The sequence below is a fragment of the Macaca mulatta genome, chromosome 6, assembly GCF_049350105.2.
Source record: "Macaca mulatta isolate MMU2019108-1 chromosome 6, T2T-MMU8v2.0, whole genome shotgun sequence".
NCBI classification, from domain to species: Eukaryota; Metazoa; Chordata; class Mammalia; order Primates; family Cercopithecidae; genus Macaca; species Macaca mulatta.
The window spans coordinates 104,826,593-104,844,079 of record NC_133411.1 but is presented as its reverse complement, the minus strand read 5'-3'; the positions used below and the strand labels follow the sequence as shown (position 1 = coordinate 104,844,079).

The 17,487-nt window shown below is 53.4% G+C and overlaps 1 protein-coding gene across 1 annotated transcript; it reads left to right on the top strand.

Annotated features, from left to right (window-relative positions):
- The first annotated feature begins 287 nt into the window (after positions 1 to 287).
- On the top strand, positions 288 to 11,952 carry LOC144341486 (SH3 domain and tetratricopeptide repeat-containing protein 1-like). The gene is made up of 7 exons (XM_078005045.1): positions 288 to 605; positions 1,128 to 1,308; positions 2,484 to 2,634; positions 6,583 to 6,705; positions 7,411 to 7,567; positions 8,528 to 8,724; positions 11,552 to 11,952. The coding sequence occupies exons 1-3, from the start codon at positions 422 to 424 to the stop codon at positions 2,515 to 2,517; spliced, it is 399 nt and encodes a 132-aa protein (XP_077861171.1). The 5' UTR covers positions 288 to 421; the 3' UTR covers positions 2,518 to 2,634; positions 6,583 to 6,705; positions 7,411 to 7,567; positions 8,528 to 8,724; positions 11,552 to 11,952.
- The last annotated feature ends 5,535 nt before the right edge of the window (positions 11,953 to 17,487 follow it).

Genomic DNA, 17,487 nt, shown 5'->3' with positions numbered 1-17,487 from the left:
TCATGCCTCAGCCTCCCGAGTAGCTGGGATTACAGACATGCACCACCCTACCCGGCTAATTTTTATATTTTATTTTTTTATAGAGACGGGATTTCACCATGTTTCCCAGGCTGTTCTCAAACTCCTGGACTCAAGCGATCCTCCCGCCTCGGCCTCCCACAGTGCTGGGATGACAGGCGTGAGCCACCGCGCTGGCCCGGGCTGTGCATTTGTTTGCATTCTTCTCAAATTAGTTTTCAGTTTCCCTGATGGTCTCTTTGACTCACTGGTTGTTTAGGAGTGTGTAATTTCCACATATTTTTGAATTTCTCACATTTCCTTCACTGTTGATTTCCAGTTTCATGCCAGTACAGCTGAAGAACACCTCTGCTTTGGTCTCAGACCTTCTCCATTCACTGAGGCTCATTTTGTGGCCTGGCACATGGTCTGTCATGGGGAATGTCCCATGGGTGCTCGAGAGGACTGTGTATTCAGCTGTTGTTGGGTGGTGTGTGTAACAGCTGTCCATTTGGCGTACCTGGTTTCCTGTGTTAATCTCCGGAATGTTTCTGGCACTAGAAAATCAGAAGCTTTCCACTGTTCCCAGCGCCCTGGCTTTGGGAGAGGTCAGTGAGCCTGTGGCTTGGGAGCCTGGTTGCATGAGAGAAGCATGTGTGGGAACGCCAGGGCCCAGCTTTGAACCCCGTTCCCCCAACATGATGCCGTATGTGGCAGACATGATGCTTGGCTTTGCTCTCTCAGGGTTCCATCTGCGACAGGGGCTACTTGTGCCCCTGGCCTCATCAGCTCAGGCTGAAGGCGGCCCTGGTCCTGGCCAGAGAGGCTTTGTGAAGCAGAAATAGATGGCCTGGTGCAGGGGCCGAGCCTGGCCAGGACCTCAGCCCTGGGAGTTGTAAAGAAGGCCGGCCTCTACCATGAGCATCTGCACCAAGGTGTGCCCATGTAACTGTGTGTTCGGAATCTGTCCTGAAATGGGTGCATGGCCTGTCTGTGCTCAGTCTCCCCACCTATGGGGCCCAGGCTCACAGAGGTGTGAAAGAGGCAAGCATGGCGCAGGGTCCTCCGAGCCCAGCCAGCCTCGCTTCAATGCTGGGAGACTAACGTCTTCCATTTTGTCTTCTGCCCAGGCCAGCTGCGGTCCTTCCAGCGGCTGTGCTACTTCTACGGCACTGTCATGCCCAGTGAGGCCCAGTGTGTCATCTACCATGAGCTCCAGCTCTCCCTGGCCCGCAAGGTGGCCGACAAGGTGCTGGAGGGGCAGCTCCTGGAGACCATCAGTCAGCTCTACCTGTCCCTGGGTACCGAGCGGTAAGGGCTGGCTTTGCAGTGGTGGAGGTGGGGACGGGCAGGGCAGGGAGGGGGGCACAAGAAATCTGGCCCAGGACCCCAGCAGCCCCTCTCCTTTTGATCATTTGGTTCCTTGGCATCAGATGCTTTGAGCTGGTGGGCCTGGGGTCGTTCCAGGGCTGCTGCTGGCCCGTGAGTCCCAGCTTGAGCCTCCCTTGTTGGGTCAAAGGTCATCTCCACCCCAGCAGAGGCAGTACGTGCACTCGGGCTGTTCTTCCTACTATGGTGGCTTTTGTCATCTGACCTCTGACTGCCCCGAATCTTTACTCCTGGCCTTCATCTGTCCCCTTAAATGTGACCACAGCAGCCACCTGTGGCTTCTCTCCCACAGAAGACAGAGCCAGTTGTGTCACCTGCTTCCCTGGGGCAGGGTTTCAAGGTCTCACATCCCATATGTGGCCTACTCGGCTTCCCCCAAGCATCCTGACCTGGTGGGGTAACCATGGCCCTGGCCACTCCACCCACAGGGCCCAGTGACATTGCTGCAGTCACACCCCGTCGAGTGTCAGACTTACTGAGAGAGCAGGGAAGGAGCCAGATTCCATGGGGACCTGGGAGACTGGCTCCAGTCTTGGCCTCAGGTTCACAGAAGGAAAATGGGCCAGTGTGCTAGAGCCATGCTTCTCAAAGTGTAGTCCCTGGACCAGCAGAGCAGGATCCATGTCACCTAGGAGCCTGTGGCAAGTGGGAGTTCTAGGGCCTGCCCCAGGCCTGTGGAGCCGGAAGCTCTGTGGGCAGGGCCAGCAAGCTATAGGGACAGGCCTCCGGGTGACTGTGATACCTGCACACCTTGAGAACCATCGGCCCAGATAGCCTCTGAACACTAACGGCTCCTGGTGCGTCTGGAGAAGACACAGGCCATGTCTGGAAGGCAGGGGAGATGGACTAGCACACTCCTCCTGCCACAGGGCAGCATGATGCTCAATTCCCTCAGAAGGATATCCTTCATCTTTTCCATGCTGTGTGTGTTCACCCTGGCCCTCCCAGTAGCCTGGGAAGGGCAGAACACTGCACACACAAGAGGGCCGTTCCCAGTCCGCACATTCCAGATTCATCTGTCACCAGACCCACAGGAGGAGGCAGACTGGTTCCAGGAGGATGAAAGCCCTTGTTCTGACACCTGTGTCTGATTCCAGGGCCTACAAATCCACTCTGGAATACACTAAATGAAGTCTGGGGATTTTCATTGATCTTCAGAAGAAAGAGAAGGAGGCGCGTGCCTGCCTGCAAGCAGGGAAGATCTACTACAGCCTGCAGCAGAGCGAGCTGGTGGACCTGTACATCCAGGTGAGTGGCAAGGGATGCAGGAGGACCCCTGTGCTGTTCACTCTCTGTCCATCCACCCATCCATTCATCTGTCCATCCATCCATCTGTCCATCCATCCATCCATCATTCATCCATCCTTTTCTCATCCATCTATTCACCCATCTATCCATCCATTCACCTGTCCATCCACCCATCCATTCATCCTTCCATCATCTATCTGTTTACCTGCTCATCCTTCCATCCATCCATCCATCATCCATCCATTCTTCCATCATCTTCCCATATACCTGTGGGTCCTTCCATCTATCCATCTATCATCCATCCATCCATCCTTCCATCCTTCCATCATCCATCCATTCACCTGTTTGTCTTTCCACGCATCCATCCATCCATCCATCATCCATCCCTCCGTCCATCCATCCATCCCTCCGTCCATCCATCCATCTATCATCCATCCATCCTTTTATCATCCATCCATTCACCTGTCCATCCATCCATTCACCTGTTCGTCCATCCATCCATCCTTCCATCTATCTTTCCATCATCCATCCAACTGTTCATCCTTCTATCCATCCGTCCATCCATCATGCTTCTGTTCACCTCTTCGTCCATCCATTCACCTGTTCGTCCATCCTTCCATCCATCCTTCCATCCATCTTTCCATTATCCATCCAACCATCTTCCATCCATCCATGATGCTTTCATTCAGCTGTCCATCCATCCATCCATTCATTCATCATCCATCCTTTTATCATCCATCCATCCATTGAGCTGTTCATCCATCTCTCTGTCCATTCTTCCATCCTTCCATCATCCATTCACCTGTTCATTCTTCCATCCATCCATCATCCATCCATCCTTCCATCATTCATCCACTCGCCTGCTCATCCTTCCATCCATCCATCCATCCATCCTTCTATCATACATCCATTCACCTGTTCATCCTTCCATTCACCTGTTCATCCTTCCATTCATCCATGTATCGTCCATCCATCCATCCATTCATCCATCCATCATTCATCCATTCTTTTATCATCCATTCATTCAGCCACCATCCATCCACCTGTTCGTCCATTCATCCATCCATCCTTCCATCATCCATCCATTCACCTGTTCGTCCTTCCATCCATCCATCATTCATCCATCCATCCATCCATTTTATCCATTCATCCATTTATTCATCCATCCATCTATCATCCATCTATCCTTCCATCATCCATCCACTCACCTCCTGTTCATCCTTCCATCCATCCATTTATCCATTCATCCATCCATCCATCCTTCCATCATCCACCCATCTTTCCATCATCTATCCTTCCATCATCCATCCATTCATCTGTTCATCCTTCCATCTATCCATCATCCATCCATCCATCCATTTATCCATCCATCCATCATCCATCCAGCCATCATCCATCCATCTGTCCATTCATCTATCCATCCTTTTATCATCCATCCTTTTATCATACATCCATTTATCATCCATCCATTCATCCGTCTATCCATCCATTCACCTGTTCATCCATCCATCCGTCCATTCATCCTTCCATCAACCATCCATTCACCTGTTCATCCTTCCATCCACCCACCTGTTCATCCTTCCATCCATCTACCATTCATCCATCCACCATTCATCCATCCATCATTCATCCATTCATCCATTTATCCATTCATCCATTTATCCATTCATCCATATATCCATCTATCATCCATTCATCCTTCCATCAACCATCCACTCACCTCCTGTTCATCCATCCATCCATCATTCATCCATCTATCCATTTATCCATTCATCCATCCATCCTTCCATCATCCATCCATTCATCTGTTCATCCATCCATCCATCATCCATCCATCCATCCATCCATCATCCATCCATCTGTCCATTCATCCATCCATCTGTCCATTCATCCATCCATCCTTTTATCATCCATCCTTTTATCATACATCCATTTACCCGTCTATCCATCCATTCACCTGTTCATCCATCCATCCGTCCATTCATCCTTCCATCAACCATCCATTCACCTGTTCATCCTTCCATCCTTCCATCCATCCACCTGTTCATCCTTCCATCCATCTATCATTCATCCATCCACCATTCATCCATCCATCATTCATCCATTCATCCATTCATCCATTTATCCATTCATCCATTTATCCATTCATCCATATATCCATCTGTCATCCATCCATCCTTCCATCGACCATCCACTCACCTCCTGTTCATCCATCCATCCATCATTCATCCATCTATCCATTTATCCATTCATCCATCCATCCTTCCATCATCCATCCATTCATTTGTTCATCCATCCATCATCCATCCATCCATCCATCCATCCATCCATCCATCCATCCATCATCCATCCATCTGTCCATTCATCCATCCATCTGTCCATTCATCCATCTGTCCATTCATCCATCCATCATTCACCCATCCATCATTCACCCATCCTTTTATCCATCCATTCACCCGTCTATCCATCCATTCACCTGTTGTTCCATCCATCTGTCCGTTCATCCTTCCATCATCCATCCAATCACCAGTTTATCCTTCCATCCATCCATCATCCATCCACATATCCTTTTATCCATTCATCCATCCATCCATCATCCATCCATGCTTCCATCATCCATCCATGCTTCCATCATCCATCCATCCTCCTGTTCATCCTTCCATCCATCCATCATCCATTCACCCATCCATTCATCCATCCATCCATCCTTCCATCCATCCTTTCTCCCATCCATCCATTCACTGTTCGTCCATCCATCCATCATTCATCCATCCACCCACCAATCTACCTATTAATCCATCCCTCCATTCATCTATCTGTCAATTTGTTTATCCATACATTCATCTACCATCTATCCATCCATATGCACATACATCATCTACCCTCCACCCATCCATACATTATCTACCCACCCATACATACATACAGACATACACACATCATTCCACCCAGCCAGCCAGCCAGCCATCCATCCATCCATCCATCCATCCACCCATCCATCCACCCACCCGTCCGTCCATCCGTCCGTCCATCCATCCATCCATCCATCCATCCATCCATCCATCCATCCATCCATTCATCCATCCATCCATCCATCCGTCCATCCATCCATCCCAGCATTAATCTATCCACACACTCATCCATCCATCCATGTGTCTACATCTCCTCATCCATTCATCCATCCATCCACTCATTCCTAAGCCACTGCTGAGCACCTGTTGTGTGCCTTTTTCCTCCCTCCAACTGGTTCCCTCATATCCTCCCCCAGTGGCCAGCATCTTCTCCCTGAGGGCAGAGGCGCAGCCCCTCACAGTGCCCAGCACCTGCTCAAATACAGCACATGCTCAAATAATGTGACCACTCAGTTAACACACAGAAGAACTTGCTCCAAGCAACACGTGGCACATCTCCTTACAAAATGAATCTATCATAGTGGCTGTTTTCAGAGGCTTTCCCAAACACAGTGTGATCCGGAACAAATTGTGAAGCCCACGAGCCTGGTGAAGCTTTCATTACTGAGCACCTGCTGTATACCTCCTTGAGCTGAGGAGAGGGATCAAGAGCTCATGGCCAAGAGGGGACCAGGCCCACCCACAAACACTCTTGATGTGGCAGGGATGTGGCAACGCAGAAAGGAGCCAGGGGATGGGCTCCCAGCAATCTGGGGGCCACGGAGACTGGTTTGAGTGCAGGGGGAGTGGGCTAGGGCTAGCCCTGGTGGTAGGATTCACAGGTGTCGGGCTCCTGGGCTGCAGCTGCTCAGTCATCTCCTGGCACTCAGGTGCATCAGTTCATTGTCCTCATGCCAGTGGTGGGGGCAGCCCTAATGCACAGGGTCTGAAAAATGCTCAGGTGTACCTGTAGTGTGTGAGAGGAAGGAGGCTGGAAAAGGTGGGCATGGCCACCTCACCAGGTGTGGGTCTTGAGGGAACTTCTGTCTCCTTTCAGGTGGCACAGAATGTGGTCCTGTACACAGGTGACCCCAACCTGGGGCCGGAGCTGTTTGAGGCAGCTGGAGACATCTTCTTCAGTGGGGCCTGGGAGCAGGAGAAAGCTGTGTCCTTCTACTGGGTGAGCTGGCCTGTGGGCTGATGTGGGTGGGCCTCAGGGGGGCACCTGGAGGGCTGAGGCACAGGTGTGGCAGGGCAGAGGCCTCCCACCTGGAGGCAGGGCCACCCATGCACATGCTAGTTTCCAAGTGGTCTCACCGGGCATGATATTGACCGTGCCCCTGCCCGGGACAAACGCTCGGGGCCTGGATGTGACAATGGCTCTACCCTTGTACCTGATGATCTCAAGCAACCATGAGCGGGAAGTTCTGTCCCCATCTTTCAGATGAGGAAACTGAGGCTCAGAGAGGCACAGGGACATGTCAGAGGACACACAGCATGTCAGTGGGAGGCCCGGGTCTGCATGCACCCCGAAGTGGGACGGCTTCTCCCTTCCTCTGAGCTCACGGTGTGGCTCAGCCCTGGGCACAGATAAATGTGGTGTTTTTAGAGCAGAGAGGAGTGCTGGCTCCCCCGAGTCAGACCCCCGGTGGCCAGGTGGGAAATACGGGTCTGAGGCTGCCGGGTGTAGCTGGATGGGCCTCAGGTGACTCTTCAGCCCCCAACTTGGGTGTCTGAACTGTGTGTTATCCCAGAGCACAGAGCTGTGTGGAGGTGCAGGTGTAGCTGGGGTGTGGGAAGCTCCAAGCACATGTTTGAGCTCTGAGGAGGGCGCTGGGCAAGGTGGGTGCTACGGGAAACCTGACCCCACCTGCCTGTGTGGTAGGACCGGGTCCTGGCCCTGGCAATGACTACAGGCAACCGCAAGGCGGAGCTGCAGCTACAGCTGTGCAACAAGCTGGTGGCACTGCTGGCCACACTGGAAAATCCCCAGGAGTGCTTGGAGTTTGCCTACGTGGCCCTAGCACTCAGCATCACTCTGGGTAAGTCCCCTGAGCCCTACCCTGCCAGGACCCACACTTTGCCAGAGCCCAGCCTCCAGGACTGCAGGGCAGGAGCTGAAACAGCTGCTGGATTTTCCTGGTCTCCTGTCCAGGCAGGCAGATCTGCCCAACTGGCTTCCCCGTCCAGCTGTGCGGCACAGCCCGAGGTCTCACGCAGTGCAGAGCTCCCTGCCTGACTGAGCTCTGTTTCCTCTGCCTGTTCCCGCTGCTGACCACAAGGGCCGCCCAGTGTGCCCTCTGCCTTCCAGACATGCCAGGCATCTCGTTGGTCCCTGTATGTGCCAGGCTGAGTGGCATATTCCCTTTCTCTTGTACCCTTCCCACCCTCATCAACCACCCAGCTCTCTGGCTGATAAAATCCCAATTCCCCTTCCAACAGTCTGCCCCTTAAGGCCGGGCATCCCCTGGTGCTGTGCCAGGGTCGTCTGTCCCCCTCCAGAGACAGGGAACCCTAGGCAGGCCGCATGCCCCAGCGCCTTGTGCCCTGTGGCCCAGTACACAGTAGGTGTGCAGCTGACTCCCCAAAGTAGGGGGCTCCGATTGTGACACACCCAGGAGGAGTCGGATGTTATGTCTGTGGGTTGCCTGGAGCCGGGGTGCCTGGGAGCACCTGGACTGCATGGCTTTTGGGCTCCCCTGGTTAAAACCAGTGAGCATAGGCAGGTGGCTATGTGTAGGCACAGAGCTGGGCCATCCAAGTCCGACTTTGCCAAAGCCTCACAGTAGACAGGGGCAGGCCTTATTAATTCTGCTTTGCAGATGGGAAAGTGAGTCTGGGAACCCAGAAGGGACCGGCCAGAGCTGCCCAGGTGACCGCAGGTGCCTGCAGGCAAGCCAGGTGTACTGCCTGGGGTCTGCATACCTGCTCCAGAGGGGCCTGTGCCCTCCCTGCCCCAGGGAGCCACATCCTCACACCTGCCCCTTTGGCCTCCACCCCAGGGGACCAGCTGAATGAGCGCATGGCCTACCACCGGCTGGCCGCCCTGCACCATCAGCTGGGTCATGGCAAGCTGGCAGAGCACTTCTACCTCAAGGCCCTATAGCTCTGCAACTCGCCGCTGGAGTTCGACGAGGAGACCCTCCACTACGTGAATGTGTACCAGGTGCTCGGTGACATCATCTTCTACGACCTGAAGGTGGGTGGGGAGGGGCAGGGCTTGGGGTGTTCCCGGCCCCCTTGGAGTGGGATCTCCACCCAGACCCCAGAGGCCTGGGTTCCAGCCTTCCTTAGGAATGGCCCAGTGGCCTCCATGGAGCTCTGCAAGTGGCTGGAGGAGCCGGCAAGGTCAGCAGATACAACCTAGCTCCCAAGCTGGCCAGGCCCCACCCTCAAGAACTCAGTCTCAGCCAGGGAGGCTGACACATGAGTAGGCAATGGTGTCCTCTGGATAAAGAAGGAGGATTGCAGTCGGGGGGCCCTCCTGGAGGAGATGACACCAAAGCTGATTCTTGACAGTCAAGTGTCAAGTTGCATTTAACAAAGAAAACAGGGTCGGGAGAAGGACATTTCGGAGGACGGCATCATCCTCACATTGAATCAACGTTGCAAGATCCAACCCAAATCCTGGCGCCTCGTCTAGGAAGCCTGCCCAGGGTGCCAGCCTGCACTGGGCAACTCCTTCCTGGAGTTCCAAGACACCTTGAATTTTCACATCACCCAGGAAGGGTGGGGTGGGACCAGTGTCTTACCATTGGGTTCACAGACAGGGAAACCCCAGCTCAGGGCAGGTGCGGTGGGGCGGGGCCCCAGCCAGCCAGGCTGAGGCCTTGCTGGGTCGGGTCTGTCTCGAGGGGAGGTGCTGTGCTCCCTCTGCCCCCAGCCCTGCAGGGGTGGAGAGCTGGGACTGTCAGACTCAGACCTGGGGTGTCTCCACCCCTCTGCCCAGCAGGCACCGCCCCTCCTCAGCATCGCACCGGCACCGCGTCAGTGCTCCTTATGGGCTGAGGGGCCAGGGCACTCCAGTCCTGCGGCCGAGATCTTGGGGGCCTTAGAACAACATGAGGAGCTGGGGCAGCCCTAAGACCCCGCCGCATATCCCCCACCGCAGGCCTGGGGCTGCCCGGAAGGCCCCCGCCCAGTGCTGACGACACCTGGTGGTCAGAAGTGGTCCCTGTGGCCTCCCAAGTCCCAGCCAGACAGGGAGGTGCCAAGTGTCAGACCTAGAGGGACGCTGCTCACCGCTCAGGGGCTCGCCTGGGACCCAGGTGGACGGGCCTCCCAGAAGAGGCCTTTCTCTGTTTTGGTCAAGCCTGCCGCCCACTCCGCCTGCCCAGGAGGAAGGAAAGGGCCAAGTAGTACCTGAGAGGCCAAAGTCCACGGTTGGGGTTGAGGGGCAGAGGCCTCCTTCACCTCCTTCCCATGCACAGCCCTCCTTCCCATGCACAGTCTTCCTTCCCATGCACAGCCCTCTGGGCCTCATCGTGACTATGCTGTCAGCGCAGGCCAGCTTCCCACAGGGAGGCCCCCTTGGAATTCCCCAAGGGCGGCTGTCTTTCCAAGGCTACACCCTCCTCCTTGTGTAGTAGGCTCTGGACCCAGGGCCCAGAGGAGTAGGAGAAAAAGCCGGGCTGCATGGGGCCTGGAAGGCTGGCAGAGAGGCAGGGGTAAATGGGCATCTTTGCCGATTGCCTCTAAAAAGGGGTCCCCTTTAGTCTACACGTGAGAGCGAGCCCTGGAATAGGTAGGATTAGGTGTGTCCTGGCTCAGCCTGCCACTCACTAGCTGCTGCACACACTACAGGCACATGGAAATGCACACGCAAATGCACACGGGCACAGGCACACGCACACACAGGCGCGCACACACAGACACGCACACACACACAGGCATGCACACAGGCACACAAACACGCACAGACACACAGGCACCCAAATATGCACAGACACATGCACAGGCACACGCAGAGACATATGCATTGGCTGGCTCCTTCCTGTTTAGTTGGGATGCCCCCACCCCTTCAGGAAGCCTTTGCCTTCCACCCCTGGCTGAGTCTGGGGCCTCCTGGGCCCCCCACAGGCTCCTGGGCTTCCCTCTGCCACAGCCCGGGCCACCCTGTGTGGTCAGTGTTCACTCCCAGGTCCCTCAGACTGGGAGCAAGGACATTAGGCTCAGCCACGTACCCAGCACAGAGTCCAGTGTTCGGCTGGGCCGGGGGGCATTGGATGAGCAGTGGCGGTGACTCGGGGCCTTCTCACGCCCCTGCGCCGTGTGTGGGGCGGGGCAGTGGGGGAATGGACTGCTGCATCTTGGACTTTGTCCTTGGCCCTGGGAGTCATCTTGAGATGGTAAAGAGGGACAGGCTAGGCATGGGTCTTAGAGAGGTCCCTTGGGTGACCCCATGTGGAGGAGGCGCCTGGGGAGAAGCCGGGTGGGGGATGGGAGGGTCAAGGAGGAGGTCTGGGAGACGGCATCCCAACCCAGGGATGGTGAGTTTGAGCCAAAGATGCATTGAAAATGGGAGTGGATGTCTGGGGAGTCACACTCCGTCAATATTTCAGGGAACATTGCCAGAGAGAACACCTGTGAGATGGTTTTGTACCTGGCCTGTCCCGTGGAGGGCCTGGAAATGGTCAGCATGGACAGGGGCCAGAGGGGAGCCTGGGTCACTCAACGCTGTGCCCCTGCTGTGGCTTGGAGCCACGGGCCCTGCATGGAACTCTCAGAGCAGGCAGGATCTGCCCTGACCTCAGCCCATGGGGAAAGCAGCCACTGCCTGCAGAGAGGGTGGCACTGGGGCAGGAGACTTGGGGTGAGTGGGGCGTAGGGGCAGTCAGGAAGGCTTCCAGGGGTGTCAGGGTCATCCCCACCTCCTGCAGCTGAGACCACAGCAGTGTCACAGGCTTCAGGGATCATGGGGTGAGCCAGCATTGGCTGGACATGTGGAATGACCTGGAGACAGGAACGGCCTCTGGGAAGACGGGCTCCGAGTCCCCCTTTTGCTGAGCATGACCTGTCCCCTTCAGGACCCGTTTGATGCAGCCGGGTACTACCAGCTGGCACTGGCAGCCGCCGTGGACCTGGGCAACAAGAAGGCACAGCTGAAGATCTACACGCGGCCGGCCACCATCTCCCACAACTTCCTCCTGGACCGTGAGAAGTCGCTCCTCTTCTACCAGAAGGCCAGGACCTTCGCCACAGAGCTCAACATCCGCAGGGTCAACCTGCCTCCTCTGCCACTCTGCGGGTGGGCCCCCTGGTTGGCCCCCAGCCACCCTCGCTGAGGACAGCATCCGAGGGAGTGGGTTTTGTGCAAGGAGGATGGTCTCCTCCCTCTCCTGGTGTCTCCCGTGGCTCATTTTCTGGGAAATGGAGGCATGAAAGCAGGGTTCAAATAGCAATAAATGGTTTTTTTTTTGCAATAACATACCGAAGTCCCCAGGGCATCCTTCCCTGTGTGCTTCCTGGGCTGTGTCTGGGGGCCATCTCCTTCCCTGGTGGCAGCCCGCTGATCTTGGGGATGAGAACAACTGTGAGTCCAACAGACCTGGGCCAGGTCATCATGAGCCTCGGTTTCCTCGGCGGCCAGAGGGGAGATGGTGGTGGAACTCTGGGCAGCTCCTTGCTCTCCCTGCTCAGAGCTCTTGCTGTAGGTCTCGTGCCGCCCTTGCCTTTAACCTTCAGGCCACTGTGCCTGGATGTGGGGGCTGCTAGTGTCCCTGTTCGCCATTGAAGAAATAGAGGCACAGAGAGGTTAGGTGTCTGGCCCACCGTCACACAGCAGGTAGGGGCGGAGACGCAGAGCCCAGTACACTGACCACCACACCACCCTGCCAGCCTGCAGCCAGGAAGATGTCCCCCATTAGGACCCAAGGTCAGCTCCTGGACCTCTCTTGTGGTGTCAGGAGAGCCACAGGCCAGTGAGGGTGGCCCCAGGGATCCCTCACTCAGTGTCCTCTGCTCCCAGACTTGGTTGGGCCGGGCCTGGCCAGTCCCACCTCTGACCACTGGTCAGCCCTGCGGGAAGTGAGATGCGGGGATCTCCGCCTGTGTAGACGCTGCTACCCAGTATTGAAAGCCTTATCTGGGCTGCCCCCCAGCCGTCCCCACATACCCCTCCCCTTCCAGCCTCCGGCCCTCATCCCAGTCCCTGGAAACCCAGGTTTTCCTTCTTGGAATCTTGGCCCAAGGAACACAGCTCACACGGTCTCTGCCAGTTTACGGCAAGGAAACCGAGGTTAGAGACTGTGGGTGTCCCACGTGATTCTCACATACACTGCACTCTCCCAGGCCCCTCTTTTAAACACTTTAAATGAGGTGACTTTCACATCGCATGCAATGAACTATTTCAACGCAAATAATGTGGCATTTGTGCATTCACAGTCCTGTGCAACCACTCACGCCATCAAGTTTCATAAATGTATTCATCTCCCCAGAAGAAACCTCCCATCCTCACTAAGCTGTTACCTCTCCTTTGTATCCCCCAAGCCCCTTGTTTAATGGAAGGGGAAACTGAGGCCCGGAGAGGGACTTGCCAGTGGGCGGAGCTCTGATAATAAGGAATCAGGCACCCATCTGCTGCTTCAGTCCTGGGTTGGTGTTCCACCGAGCAGAGGTGACAGAGCCAGGAGGTTCTGGGAGCGCCACAGGTGTCACTGGTTCAGTCCTGGGTTGGTTTGCCACCCAGCAGAGGTGACAGAGCCAGGAGGTTCTGGGACCCCATGCTTGCAACCAGAGCCCTGCCCCGAGCCTCCCCACCAGGGGACAGCAGAGAGTTTTCCAGAACGGGCCGCGGGGCTGGCGGGAAGCAGCGGGTCAGAGCTGCTGACAAACCTCACGTTGACCCCAGATCGTTGTCTCTGTGGGTTGGGCTTGGGAATTGGAGAGGAGGCCGCATGACTGGAAACGTGAAGACGGCACGGCCTGGCTGGAGGAGCGGGAAGCGCCGTCAAGTTGACTGAGGACACAGACCTCCTGCCCGCTGGGCCGGGCCTGCAGCCATTCTTCTCGGGGTGGGGTCCGCAGGTCCGGGTTGCTCTCGGCCCCCGACCTGCCTCAGAGTCCGGGGGTCTTTGGAACTGTGCCTCCTCATCTCCACCCACCCTGGCTGGTGCCATGAGGGGCCTGGATCCTGGGATCCTGTTTCTCCTGGGCAGCAGAGACTGGGGGACCAGAGGAGATGATGGGTCTTCAAGCCCCACATTCAAACCCCAGCCCACCACGCACAGTCTGGGGGTTCGGGGTGAGGGAGTTGATGTCTCTGAGCCCCAGTTTTGTCACCACTAAAATGAGACCGACATACTGGGGCAGAGTGCCAGCCCCAGGGCTAACCGAGGCCTGTTTCCTACTGACAATCCCTCTTACTCCTAGGAACAGCTCCAACAACCACACACTAGGGGACACTCAACCCAGGCCAGCTTGTCAGAGGCACGTGAACCAGAGCGACTCCATCTTGAATGGGGGCTGGGTAAAAGGAGGCTGAGACCTGCTGGGCCGCATTCCCAGTAGGCTAGGCATTCTTCGTCACAGGATGAGATAGGAGGTCCCCACAAGATACAGGTCATAAAGACCTTGCTGATAAAGCAGGTTGCAGTAAAGAAGTCGGTCAAAGCCCCAAACCCAAGATGGCCACGAGAGTGACCTCTGATTGCCCTCACAGCTCATTATGTGCTAATTATAATGCCTTAACTGCTACAAGACACTCCCACCAGCGCCACGACAGTTTACAGATGCCATGGCAACATCTGGAGGTTGCCCTACACGGTCTCAGAAGGGAAGGCAGAAACTCTCAGTTCTGGGAATTGCCCACCCCTTTCCTGGAACACTCATGAATCGTCCAACCCTTGTTTAGCGTATGATCAAGAAATAACCATGAAAATGGGCAACCAGCAGCTTTTGGGGCCACTCTGCCTGTGGAGCAGCCATTCTTTTTTTTTCTTTTTTTTTTTTTTTTTGAGATGGAGTCTTGCTCTGTTGGCCGAACTAGAATGCAATGGCATGATCTTGGCTCACTACAACCTCCGCCTCCTGGGTTAAACGATTCTCCTGCCTCAGCCTTCCTAGTAGCTGGGATTACAGGCACCTGCCACCACACCGTTAATGTTTTGTATTTTAGTGGAGACAGGGTTTTGCCATGTTGGACCAGGCTGGTCTCGAACTTCTCACCTCAGGTGATCCACCTGCCTCGGCATCCCAAAGTTCTAGGATTACAGGAGTGAGCCGCTGCGCCCGGCCAGAGTAGCCATTCTTTTCTTCCTTTTCTTTCCTCATAAAGTTGCTTTCACTTGATGGACTCGCCCCGAATTCTTTCTTCTGTGAGATCCAAGAAACCTCTCTTGGAGTCTGGATCGGGACCCCTTTCCAGTAACAAACTTGCTTAACCTCTCAGACCCCTCGTCTCTTCATCTGTAACCAGAGATAAAGCCTCCCCCGAGGTTCCAACAGTGAGGAGAGAACGCATGGAAAAGAGGGGCACAGAGTTGGTGTGCAGAACCAATATCACAGACTGGGTGTCAAGCCACTGTCATATTGGAAGTAATATCACGCTCTCCCCTACAAGTTATGAGGAACAATATCACAGCGGGGTGTGTACACCCCGTGTGTTTTTGGAAGCAATGTCATTCTCTCTTCTTCTAGGTTTTAGGATTCATATCACAGGCGGGGTGTACACATCATCCACTCACCCCCTGGATATCAGGAACCATATCACAGAAGAGTTGTCCACCCCCTTCGATATTGTCAGCAATGTCATCTTCTTCCCGCCTGGATATTAGGAACGATACCCCGGGGTTGGGGGCGGTGTACACCCACTGTGATATCGAAAGTAAAATCAGCCTCTTTCCCGCTGGATATTAGAAACTATATCACAGGTGTGTGTGCACCTTCTGGGATATTGGGAGTACTGTCAGCCTCCACCCCTCTGCATATTAGGGACAATATACAGGGGACAGGGTGGTTACACACCCTGCGATATTGAGAATAATATTCTTCTCTTTCCCCTGTACATTAGGAACCACATCACAGGAGTCTGTACACCTTCTGCGATATTGGGATTAATGTGATCCTCTCCCCCAACTGAATGTCAAAAACGATATCACAGAAGGGTGTACACCCCCTGCGATATGGCCAGTAATATCATCGTCTCTACCTTTGGATCCTAGGAACAACATCACAGAGGTTGTGTATACTCCCCAGCAATATTGGGCATAATGTTATCCTCTCTTCCCCTGGATATTAGGAACGATATCCCTGGTGGTGGGAGGTGGAGTACATTAAGAACAACATCACTGAGTGGGTGTACACCCCCTGCGGTATTGGGTGTAATATCATCCTCTTTTCCCTAGGATATAAAGAACAATATCACAGGAGGGGTGTACAGCCACAGCCCCTCCGTTATTGGGAGTAATAGCGTCTTCTCCCACACTCGATATAGGAACAATATCCTAGGGTGGGTGTACATCCCCTGCGATATTGGGCATATTGTCATCGTCTCCCAACGTGAATATTGGGTGCAGTGTCCCAGGGGGGTGTACACCTTCTTCGATTTTGGGAGTAATATCATCCTCTCCCCTCAGGATTGTAGGCAAAATATCGAAGGGGTTTTACACTTTGTACGATATGGGCAGTAACAACATCCTCTCCCTACCTGGATGTAAGGAACTATATCACAGCCGGCTGTACACTTCTTGCCATACTGGGAGTCTTATCATCCTCTCCTATCATGGATATGAAGAAAAATATTACAAAGGAGGTGTACACCCCCTGAGATATTGAGAGTAATATTATGCTCTCCCCTTCGGGATATTAGGAACAATATTGCAGGAGGTGTGTACAACCCCTGTGATATTGGGAGTCATATCATCCTCTCCCCCTGAATATAAGAAACAATATCACAGGAGGATGTACCTCCCCCCTGTGATATTGGGAGTCATATCGTGTTATTCGGAACAATAGCACAGTGGGTGTGTACAACCCCTGCGACATTGCCACTAGTATCATCGTCTCTCTCCCAGGATATAAGGAACAATATCATAAGGGGGTGTACACCCCTGCGATATTGGCGGTAATATCTTCCTCTCCCTGGCTGGCTATTAGGAACAATGTCACAGAAGAGGTGTACACCCCCTGCTTTAATGGGAGTGATATCATCCTCTCCGTCCCTGGATATTAGGAACAATATCACCAAGGAGTGTACACCTCCTGCAATATTGAGACTGATATCATCCTCTCGCCAGCTGGATAGTAGGAATCATATAACAGGGGTGGTGTACAACCCAAGCGAAATCGGAAGAAACATCACCCTCTCCACATTTGGATGTCAGGGAAAATAACACGGTGGAGGTCCACGCCCACGGTGATATTGGGAGTCATATAAACCTCTCCCACCCTGGATAGAAGGAAAAAGCTGACCGACGGCATGTACACACACTGCGGTAGTTTCAATAATGTCATGCTTTACCCCCTGGCTACTAGGAATAACATCATAGAGGGGTTTACAATTTCTGCGACACTGGGAGTAATATAATCCTCTCCTGGCAGGATATCAGAAACAAGATTATTAATTATTAATATTAATAAATATAAAAATTAATATTAATCACAGATATTTAAAATCACAATTAGGATACTATAAACACTGGTGAAAAATGTTAACGATTAGTATTAATAATTAATAATATTAACACAATTAATAATAAAATAATGATATCAACAACTAATGTGACTTAAATCAATACTAAGGGATGTTGGCAAAAAATTAATAATTAATATTAAGAAATAATAATATTGATAAATGACATTAATATTAAACAATAATTCTTGGAGTAGATCATAATCTATTTCAAACATTTATCAGTAATTAATAGAAAATTATTAATTGATAGTATTACTGATAATTATTAAAATCGATCATTGATGCATAATAATTAATTATATTATTGCTCCTAGAGCAATACACTGAGGG